This window comes from Pristiophorus japonicus, chromosome 1, assembly GCF_044704955.1.
Source record: "Pristiophorus japonicus isolate sPriJap1 chromosome 1, sPriJap1.hap1, whole genome shotgun sequence".
In the NCBI taxonomy this organism is placed as follows: domain Eukaryota; kingdom Metazoa; phylum Chordata; class Chondrichthyes; family Pristiophoridae; genus Pristiophorus; species Pristiophorus japonicus.
In genome coordinates this window covers 322,263,060-322,274,849 of record NC_091977.1, presented here as the reverse complement: position 1 = coordinate 322,274,849, position 11,790 = coordinate 322,263,060, and the positions used below count along the sequence as shown (strand labels likewise).

Genomic DNA, 11,790 nt, shown 5'->3' with positions numbered 1-11,790 from the left:
CCAGCACTGCTTGCCATTCTGAAAAGGACCCATTTATTCCTACTCTTTGCTTCCTGTCTGCCAACCAGTTCTCTATCCACGTCAATACATTACCCCCGATACCATCTGCTTTAATTTTGCACACTAATCTCTTGTGTGGGACCTTGTCAAAAGTCTTTTGAAAGTCCAAATACACCACATCCACTGGTTGTCCCTTGTCCGCTCTGCTAGTTACAACCTCAAAAAATTCAAGAAGATTTGTCAAGCATGATTTCCCATTCATAAATCCATGCTGACTTGGACCAATCCTGTCACTGCTTTCTAAATGCGCTGCTATTACATCTTTAATAATTGATTCCAACATTTTCCCCACTATTGATGTCAGGCTAACCGATCTATAATTCCCTGTTTTCTCTCTCCCTCCTTTTTTAAAAAGTGAGGTTACAATAGCTACCTTCCAATCCATAGGAACTGATCCAGAGTCTATAGAATGTTGGGAAATGACTACCAATGCATCCACTATTTCTAGGGCCACTTCCTTAAGTACTCTGGGATGCAGACTATCAGGCCCTGGGGATTTATCGGCCTTCAATCCCATCAATTTCCCTAACACCATTTCCTGACTAATAAGGATTTCCTTCAGTTCCTTCTTCTCGCTAGACCCCTCGGTCCCCTAGTATTTCCAGAAGGTTGGTTCTGTCTTCACTAAGGAAGACATAAATAAAGTATTTGTTCAATTGGTCTGCCATTTCTTTGTTCCCCATTATAAATTTACCTGATTCTGACTGCAAGGGACCTATGGTTGTCTTCACTAATCTTTTTCTCTTCACATATCTATAGAAGCTTTTGCAGTCAGTTTTTATGTTCCCAGCAAGCTTCCTCTCATACTCTGATTTCCCCCTCCTAATTAAACCATTTGTCCTCCTCTGCTGAATTCTAAATTTCTCCCAATCCTCAGGTTTGCTGCTTTTTCTGGCCAATTTATATGCCTCTTCCTTGGATTTAACACTATCCCTAATTTCCTTTGTTAGCCACGGATGAGCCACGTTCTCAGTTTTATTTTTACGCCAGTCAGAGATGTATAATTGTCTAAGAAACCTTAGTAAGTGGTTGAGTTGAGGATGTTAGAATGATACAGGAGCTAGCAGTTTCACCTCTTGTGATTCACTATCAAAATGTCTTTTAGTTTTGTACAGTCATCAGCATAGTTTTTGAATTCTTCAGATGGCCACACTGATTAAAATAGATTGCCTCTCCATTTCGCTCACTGCAGACACAACACATTACAATCCAAGTTGAAAAGAATCTTACGTATTTAAACCAACCACAAAGAAAAGGAAGCTCTTGGCTTTCCAAGATCTGTGTACAACATGCTCACATCGGTGGTGTGTAAGAAAACAAACAGGCATGTTGTATAATTATTGTGTATATGAACAAAGATAAACCATTGAAAGACTTATACACATTAGAATTTCATTAGTTTGTGCTTTAATTACAAAAGCATAAATCTTTTGTATAAAACAGTTCAAGGAATCAATACACACTAACTGTATACCCTTTGAGGTTTCACCAATAATCTTTATATTTTCACGTTTACATTCACCCATCCTCAGTGGAAGAGACCAGCACGAAAAAAACCTAATCTAGCACATTGTAAAAAGATACCATCTTTCACAGGTTGCAGAAAACGTAAATAAAAACCAAATGAAGATATTTTCTCGTCTATCTGGGGCATCTTGCGATTTTAAAAGTTTAAACGCATTTCCTGGGTGGACACAACTCGTTACAATCCAAGTTGAAAAGAATCTTGCGTATTTAAACCAACTACAAAGAAAAGGAGGTTCTAGGCTTTCAAATTCATTAATAATGAAACAACCATGTAATCACAGGCAATCCAGTGAGACACTACTATATTAAATGGCTGCCCTGGTGTCTCTGGAGTCCAGACGATAGTCACAGGTTAGAATGAGAGCAACAATTCAATCTGCGTCCTGTGGATGTGCCTAGATTTTTCTGAATGAGCTTCATTTTTGAAGTCTTGGATCAAAAGGGTGATTGAACTAACATAGACCTAGACTCTACACTGTGCCACATGTTTAAATTCACTATAAAGTCAAATGTTAAACAGAAACAAGTCTAGCTTAATATGGAATAATGTGGGTAAATTTACCAATTCCACACTCCCACCAGCGAAGCATTGCTCGAAGGGACTGCAGGTCGTACAATCAGCACTGTTTAAAGCTTTATCTTTGACCTGGAGTCTCTTGGAGCAGAGGATAACTGAATTTGCCTGCTGTGACAATGTAAATTGATTATTTAGGACGATATGGTTTACAGATACTGCTGTTGGAAAGTTATTTTGTTTACATTCGTGAATTTAAATGTGCATTTCAAGCATCTGCCGCGAGATCCAATGCCCGTTCATGAATTTTATAATTTTCTTCTTTTGAACTAGATGAGGGTGTCATTAAATTGAGCCAAAAGATGAAAGTTAAAATTATGTACGCTAGTCGATCTCTCATGGCATGGCATATATGGAGTCGACCAAGACTAGTTCTCGGGTGAAGCAGGGTTAAAGGGCAGGAAGCAGAGATGCAATTCAGTCCCCATTTTGAAGTAATACATTCTCCCTTATTTCTGTATTTCCATTGTAAAGGCCTGTCAACTAATTCCATTATACTGCCTATGCAAACTGCACACTGTAATTCCAACCTCCTCCTCCTGGTGGCACTGCACTGTCTCCAGTGGCAGGGGATGTAATTACAGGGTGACAAGTTTCCATTATAAATAAGATCACAGGAACTTAGAATGGAAAAAGCTGACAGGAGGTGCGCACATGCATGCATACATAAGATTTTTAACATATTTTAGATTACTTATCAGCAGTGTGAAATTAAGAGTTTAAAAAAAAAGATGGATGATAAATATTACCTGCCATGACATTGTGTTTTCTTTTACTATTAAAGTATATTTCAATATGGAAGAAAATCACAGATCTTTTTGAGGTTCTCAGGATAGAAGGAATACGTATACTATTATTTGATGTGATTTTGACACTTTTGGTTCCCCAATTCCTTTTGTAAGAAGTGCTGTACTGCATATTCTAATGGCTCTACCACTCTTTATCCGCTACCTCCAAATCAAACAAGGAACTACAAAGCATGGCATCAAAGAACGATGGGATGTTGATTTGTGCCATTGGCCCACGACACTACCAGCCCGACGGCAGTTTGGCAACTTCTCCTCAGTTGGTAACATTCAGTGACCTGAAAAAGGGGTGCGAGCAAGGAATCAAAAAAGGTGAGAAAAAAATCAGCGAGTGTCGGGCAGTCGTCCTGCCCTGCAAGCATAATTTCTATTCATTAAGTTGATTATGCTGATCCAGGAGGAGAGTCAACCCATTCTGATTCTTAAGTTCTAAAATACAGGTTATAAATATAATTTGGCAATAATTCTGATAGCTGTATTATAGTACTGAAGAAATTAGCACAAAAAAAATCCCCCAAACAATTAAGTAGTATTCTCTATCTGCAGACGGACTTACTAACAGAAAAACTTAAAGGAGCAGCCAATTAACCAAGCCTTCGTCACAATCTGGATTTCAGAATTCAGAATAAAGAATCACAGAAGGCAACACAGTGGAACTTTGATTATCCAGTTTCTGACGATTTCCATGGATGATCAGCAGGAGTTGGTGCTGTCAATGCTGCTGTGTGTCAGAATACAATCTGCCCGTTGGGGATATTGGACAGCTCTTCAATCAGCTGATATGCCAGCTCAAAGCTTCCTTTCTTGTTTCCCCCACCCCGGAACCTCCAAGCTGCTGATTATGCTGTAGACCCAGGAAAGTTGACCAGAAAACCACCTTGATGCCATTCCCAGCACCCCAGGCACAAAATGCTAAGAAACAGGGCGTGCACTTTTCCCCAGTGAGTTCCCTGGCATCCATCTTCCCTGCCAACCTGATCAATGCAGATGCTTCCTGTTCAAACAGAGAAATCAGTAGAATACAGTAAGTCAGAGAATCTTGATTTTCCTGCCAATTTGTGTTATGCCCCAGGGAAGGTGTGAGGGGAATAGAGTCTTTTCGTTATAGTGGGTAGTCGAGTTTCAACTGTAGTAACTGGAAGAACAACAACATCTGCCTGCACAGACTGGTCAACTTAAAAAGAACAGGTTACAAACTTTGACTAAGTCTACAAAATTCTTCTGAAAATGAGATCCCCCCTTAAAGATCAGATTCATGGTACCTACAGGAGATATACATTTGTACAGTTCCAGATCAGTATTTCATATGCTTTCAAGTAGACAGCACTTTTCATAATCCTACCAGCCTCCCATGGGCATATCAGTAAACTTTCAGCTGTAATCCCAGAACACAAGATACTCTGCTAGGCAACACGTATTGTACTGAGAAATGATTCGAATGCAAGTGTTGGGCTGTGTGTAGAAAAGATGTTCAGTTGTCTCCTAGTCTTTGACCTTGGCCCCAGAAATACCCTCTCCCCCATCGAGCCCCTGGATCTTCAGCTTGTGGTCTCCTGCTAGCTGGTCGGATTCCAAAACCAGATATACCACCTCTCCTCGGAGGGAACCATCGAGCCCTGGGGGGTGGGGGGGGGTAGTAAAGTAGAAGAAATGAAGAGCAGGTAAATACAGTTTTCCCAATATAATCTCTCTCAAAATGGTGATCAAAACCATTAAAGGATTCAACAAAACAAAATCAACAACAAAGTATAATGGTACCAATTATATTTACTTACAGAAACTGTGGTGTACAAAGAAATGTTCTTCCACCATACTCTTGAGGGTATTTAAACATCAGGACGTAGTACATATGGCCAACAAATATACCAACAAGCTCATCCATTATCCTGCCATGGATTTAAAAATAATTAATAAAAATCCAAAAGCATTGTGTTTTTTTTAAATTTACAAAACACACACAAATGTAAGTTCAAGAAAACTACTGAACAAGAAAAACAAATACATCAACACATTTAAAACCAATCATATAAATGAGGGATTAAACTAAAATTTGGTGCTGCTGCTGCTATACTTTGGACATTGAAACATAGAAAATAGGTGCAGGAGCAGGCCATTCGGCCCTTCGAGCCTGCATCGCCATTCAATGAGTTCATGGCTGAACATTCAACTTCAGTACCCCATTCCTGCTTTCTCGCCATACCCCTTGATCCCCCTAGTAGTAAGGACTACATCTAACTCCTTTTTGAATATATTTAGTTAATTGGCCTCAACAACTTTCTGTGGTAGAGAATTCCACAGGTTCAGCACTCTGGGTGAAGAAGTTTCTCCTCATCTCGGTCCTAAATGGCTTACCCCTTATCCTTAGACTGTGACCCCTGGTTCTGGACCTCCCCAACATTGGGAACATTCTTCCTGCATCTAACTTGTCTAAACCCGTCAGAATTTTAAACGTTTCTCTGAGATCCCCTCTTATTCTTCTGAACTCCAGTGAATACAAGCCCAGTTGATCCAGTCTTTCTTGATATGTCAGTCCCGCCATCCCGGGAATCAGTCTGGTTCCGACTGGTATCGATCTTTGAAGCCTCTCCTTTGGATCAGTCTCTTTGCTATGGTGCTCACTGGTATCTTTGTCCAGAATGCGCTTTACCATGAGCTGAACTATTTTTAAATATCTAGGTCTGGAGTTTCTACTCGATTGCGCAGGATTTTTCAGTGCAATTCCCCAGATATCGGCATAACCAGCACAAAAGATTGAGGAATTTTAAGTGCAAATTGGGTTCATCGCAATCTGTGTTTCCGAGATCTTTTGGGCTAGTTTAAAAATCATTGCGCTAGAAGCTAAATTGGCCAGGCCCCCAAAACTGGCCGCTCCCCGAGGGTGGATTAATCACCATGGTGAGTTTCTACTAATTGAGTTTGTTTGCTGGCCTTCAAGGAGGCCTCAGAAATTAAGCTGGATCTTTTGGGTGCAAGAGCACATATTCATACGTTTTGAATGAAATTTTTAAAAAAATTATTATTAAGGGACTAACTACTGTACCCCAATCTAACTAGAAAGTCGTTTTGTAGTTTTTTTTTTTAAAAAGTGTCATTTTCAGTCATTTTAAATCAGGTAACTCTCAGCTGGTGAATTGGCACTGTGATTTAAGATGCTTATTTTTTTTTGTGATAAACCAATTTTCAGCTCTATTAATCAAACTGCACCAACTGCACTCTTGAAAAAATATTTCGGGATATGTTTTAAAGCAAATTTTTTTTTTAAATTACGTTATAAAACGCTGCCCAATTGCGCTGGTCCCTGGCAGAGTTGTGAGCAATGTCCCCCTACGTTGTGCAGTAATCTCAAAGGTCCCGCGCAGGCTGCTCACCGGCTGTTACACTGTGAATACCACGCATGCCCAGAAATGTAAAGGTACCACGCATTAAAAGAAACAGGCTTTACAGCAGTACGATTTATGTGGACCAGTTGTCCTCCATCCACCCCCATGGTCATGTAAGGGTGGAGTGCTAGCAGGCTATCCAACTAGAATCACAGCTGAGGCTAATCCTGTTCTCACCTGGTACACATCCAGCAATGTCACTAATAGTAGTCAGGAGCATGAACTCTGGAAAAAAATCCTTCTCTATCCTAACTGCAGTGCCCCCTTTTGCTAACTTGGTTGGCTTAACGCAGGCCATAGATCAACCCTGGCATGTTCCTGGTCTACAAGTCAGAGACTGACTTTTGCACTCCGTTCATACAATATGAATTTCTGATCATCTGTACCAGAGAAAGAGAATTTGTGTACTTACGAATTTCTCAGAATATAGTTGAATATTAGCAGAGCCCAAGGTAGGTAACAAGCCTGTGCAAAAAATGTAAAACATAAAAGGGTGAACATTTTTGTATTGTACCAAAATATAAATATTTGTTGAAAAGTGGGTATTGGGTGGTCCAGGGGCATTGTGCATTTATCCACTGACGCATGCTTTGCTACATAGTGACATCACAGGTGCTTCTACCTTATCCCCACCTGCGAAATACCTCACACTGAGTTCTCAGGTTGTACTAAGTCCCTGGGAAGATGCGGAATGAAGATTAGATACTTTCCATGAAGAAGGAAAATCAAAACACCAAGGAAGAGTTAACATTCAACACTCTCAATGTCACCCTAGGTTTAATGGCAGCACTCTTGCCTCTGAGTTAGATGGTGATGAATTTGAGTCACACTCCAGAGACTTGAGCACACACTCCAGGTTCACACTTCAGTGCAGTACTGATGGAATGCTGCACTGTCGGGTGTGCCAGCTTTCTGATGAGACGTTAATTCGAGGCCCTGTCTGTCAACATTTATCCCTCAACCAACATCACTGAAAACATATTATCCGCTTATTTATCTCACTGCTGCTTGTGGGACCATGCTGTGCATGCTTGCCTACATTACAACAGTCAAAAAAGTACTTCAATGGCTGTGATGCCCTTTGGGGCAGCCCGAAGACATAAAATATACTACACAGAGGCCAACTGTAGCACCTTGCTGCTGCCCGGTTGACATCAGCCAACTATGCACAGACCACAAATCAAATCTGGGAGCATACGGTTCTGTGGTGGTCATTAACACATCAGATGGTGCGCTTACTGACTAAGTCATTGGGAAACTAGAAATGCAGCTTTTGTTCCAACGTTTAGACTAACAATAATGATTAGATTTTCCTACCTTGAACGTCATCCCGAACCAAAATGTTACAATCTGGTCTTTGTTCAGTTGTGCCCACACATACACCACCGTCAGAACGAGGGGGACGAACAATATCTGCCAACAAGCAATGGTTATCACATTATAAAGGATAACAAAGCAGTTAATAAAGCATATGGGATCGAGAGCTTTATAAATAGAGGCGTAGAGTACAAAAGCCAGTAAGTTATGTTAAACCTATATAAAACACTAGCTCGCCCCCAGCTGGAGTATTGTGTCCAATTCTGGGCATCACACTTTAGGAAGGATGTGAAGGCTTTGGAGAGGGTACAGAAGAGGTTTCCTAGAATGGTTCCAGGGATGGGGGAATTACAGACATGTGGATAGACTGAAGAAGCCGGGGTTGTTCTCCTTAGAGCAGAGAAGGCGAAGAGGAGATTTGATCATGGTGTTTAAAATCATGAAGGATTGAGTGTAAATAAAGAGAAACTGTTTGCAATGGCTGAAGGTTCGATAACCAGAGGGCACAGGTTTAAGGTTATTGGCAAAAGATTTACGCAACGAGTGGTTAGGATTTGGAATGCACTGCCCGATAAGGTGGTGGAAGCAAATTCAAGAGTAGCTTTCAAAATGGAATTGGATAAATACTTCAAAGAGAAAAAACTGCAGGGATACGAGAAAGAATTGCAGGGATATGGGAAAAGAGCAGGGGAGTGGGACTAACTGGATTGCTCTTCAAAAGAGCCAGCAGACTCGTTATGCTGAATGGTCTCCTCCTGTGCTGTACAATTCTATGATTCTATAGCTGTGTTAGTTATTTGTCTTAGCCCCTAGTGTCTAACTACCATCTTTCTTGGTTCACTCTTGTGCATTCTCTCACACGCTCAGCATAAATCAAGGTCGACATCACTGCCGTTTGAATCACGTAGGTATAACCTCACTGCAGTAGGCACTCCATAGTTTATTCTCAGCATCTCACCACCCAACTAAATGTCCGCTTTCAGGAAAAAGGTTTGTTACATCATTTAGAACATGCTTCAACAGGTATCAGAGTTCAAAGGACATTAATAAATCACTCAGATTTCACGCTTATGATTTGATATCCTATATGAAACACATTCCTGCCCACAAGCTATCCTGTACCAAGCCCATTCTTCTTTTGTGTGAATATGAAAGCTCGACGTTAAATTTCACTGGACAACATGCTAAGGAAACATATCTGGATAAGAACAAGTGCTTTGTTAGGAATAGCTAAAGGGTTAGGCAGGTATGCACTAGAGAAAATAAATCACACTCTAGCATCAGCCTTCATGGGATTTCTCCGCCCAGCACCCCCCCCATTTATTCTCAAATTGCAGAAAGATCTTTTTTCCTTTTGTCTCTCTATGATCACTCCTGGATATTGACACACAAGGTGCAAGGCAGGAGAAACGGTTTCACTATTGCAACACTGGGGCAGACTGACATTCTAGTTGATTTGCACAGACAATAGACATGCCTCCAGGCCAAGGTGCTCTGTCCAATTTAATGAGTTCTTGGGGCGGGGCGGGGCAGGGGGCCAAATTCTTCACATGATCTAACAGTCTAAGAAAGAGACTGTGCAGTACGGACGTGAATATTTGAAGAAAATCCAATAATTTATGGTACCAGGGTCTAAACCAAACCTCTGATTTTTAAAATGCAAGAGGTTTTTGATGGCTCTTGTGTCTCAAGTCATGGTATTAATTGTAAGAATGTGCACTTTGCATCTTTAAAGTAGCAAAATGCTCCACAGTGCCTCACAGAAAGGGAGGGGGAGAAAATGGACCTTGAGTAACAATAGGGGTTAAATTAAAAAAATAGTCAGAGGTAGGTTTTGAACAATTTGTATTTATATAGCACCTTTTAACGTAGTAAAACGTCCCAAGGTGCTTCACAGGAGCATTAACAAAATTTGACATCGAGCCACTTAAGGAGATATTTAGATCAGGTGACCAAAGGCTTGGTCAAAGAGGTAGGTTTTAAGGACTGTAGGTTTCAATGGGAGAGAGAGAGAGAGAGTAGAGAGATGGTGGGTTTAGCGAGTGAATTCCAGAGCTTAAGGCCTAGGCAGCTGAAAGAGGAGCGAAATAAATCAGGGATGCCCATGAGGCCAGAATTGGAGGAACGGAGATTCTCAAAGAGTTGTCGGGCTGAAGGAGTTTTTGAAGGGGCTTTTGAAGGCAGTGATAGATGCAGCAAGGCAGAAAAGTTTCAGAAAAGAGTCCCAGAGTTACAGTCACAATAACCAAAAGCTCTGACACAGATGGCAAACGGAGGGAGGATACATGGTGGGCCAGAGTCAAATTCATCAAAGCTTACTACTAAACATACTTCAGTGAAACCTCTCAACATAAACTAATTGTGTTCTAGTTTGTTGGGCTTGCATATAATTTGATCAGCAACACCAGGGGTCTGAATTTGCGGTCGGAGGCGCCCCCGTGGGCGAATGCCTCCAAACCGCAAGAAAAGTACGAACCTACCAGATGGTCCCGGAGGTTCGGACACTTGCGCTTCTGGGGCTCTACGCGTATGTCTGCATAAAGGCCCAGGTATCCCAGGGGCGCACGCGGTCCGCAAGCATCCCTGGGATCACGTGGGCTGGCCCAACTAATCAAAAAGGGGATCTCCAATATGCTTATGGGGATTCCATTTACATATGGATTCCCCTAAAAAACACAATTACACACCAGATAAATAAAAATAAATTACATGTTCAAAATTAATTAAAATACAATTTAAACATTTAAAATAAAAATTAAATTTTTTGAAAAATACGTTAAATGCTTTAAAGGGGCTAAAAAAAACTAATTTTAAAGGTTTTTTTATGTTGAAATAATTTTTTTTTAAGTAATTTTAATATTTATTTAAACTCTTACGTTGGTAAAAGGTGGCCTTAGGCCTGCTTTTACCAGGCATACGAGTTTCACAGGCATTTGCTAGTCAGCCAACTCTCCACCAGAAAATGTCCATTTCCCGTCCTGGGGATGCGGTGGATCTGTCAAGCTGAAACTTGACAGATTGCAAGTTCCGGGTTTTAGCACATGCACATAGAAACCCGGAACTTGCGGGGCACTTACAGCCGCGTACGTGGTCCTAGGCCCCGGAAAAACCAAGCAAGGATTCGCTGGTGTAAAAGTAGAATGAGAACTTCAGGTGATTTATCTTTATCCTCCCTCCACTCACCCAAAAAGAAACATGAACTATGGTCATGGACAAACTAGAATGACAATTTTCCCAGCAACTCATCTTAAAAATCAAACACCAACTAGATTTTCATGAAGTGTCTAAAATACTTACATGCATTCCCATGATTAATCCAACAATCTGTTACAGTATTGATCAGGAAAACATTAATGGCATGTTAATTCCTATTAAGTTATTAGTACACGTTTCTTTAAATGTACACATCCCAATGCTTTAATTTGGTCAATGGTCTGGAAGTTGGCAAAAATAAAAATAATTTGCGTCAAGCTTTTGGTACAACCTTGTCTTCCAAAGGCAGTGACTTGTGCAGGGGTACAATTTCACAGGCACAAGATATCCTCTAGTACCTTGCCCAATAGTTATTCTTCATGTGTGAGCTGAGACACTGAACATCTCGAGCATCACAGCTGAGCCCAATGCTATCCCCCAGCCTATGCCTACTTTCCAACAAGAGTCACTGGACATCAATCAGGAGCTGATTTCCCCCCTTCTCTAACCCAGGGGCACTGTGGCCAGTGTTAGGTTCCTCAATTTCTGCCCTAGCCAACACAGAATGTGCCAGAGCTTGAACCTGGATTCCTCTAGTCTGTATGGCTTACTACCACAGTCAGCCATAAATAAAAATAAATGACATGTTCAAAATTCATTAAAATACAATTTAAACATTTAAAATAAAAATTTAATTGGGTAGCATTCAAGTGGGTAGAACTCTCGCCAGAGTCTGAAGGTTGTGGGTTCAAATCCCACTCCAGAAATTTGAGCACAAAAATCTAGGCCGACACTGACACTGTCGGAGGTACCACCTTTCGAATGAGACATCTGTCCTCTCAGGTAGACATAAAAGATCCCATGGCACTATTTTGAAGAACAGCAGCTGTTTGTGAAACCTTGCTGTGCGTACATTGGCTGCAGTGTTTCCTAT

The 11,790-nt window shown here is 41.0% G+C and overlaps 1 protein-coding gene across 1 annotated transcript in view; it reads right to left on the bottom strand.

The window, feature by feature from the left end:
• Positions 1-1,450: 1,450 nt before the first annotated feature.
• The window catches only part of derl1 (derlin 1), a 30,852-nt gene continuing 20,512 nt past the window's right edge, over positions 1,451-11,790 (bottom strand). Inside the window, exons 4-8 of the mRNA XM_070888737.1 lie at positions 10,962-10,988; positions 7,665-7,760; positions 6,760-6,812; positions 4,743-4,853; positions 1,451-4,583 (exon numbers count right to left, since the gene is read on the bottom strand). Coding sequence (XP_070744838.1) covers positions 4,439-4,583; positions 4,743-4,853; positions 6,760-6,812; positions 7,665-7,760; positions 10,962-10,988 — 432 coding nt within the window. The 3' untranslated portion in view covers positions 1,451-4,438. The remainder of the gene's footprint in view (positions 4,584-4,742; positions 4,854-6,759; positions 6,813-7,664; positions 7,761-10,961; positions 10,989-11,790) is intronic.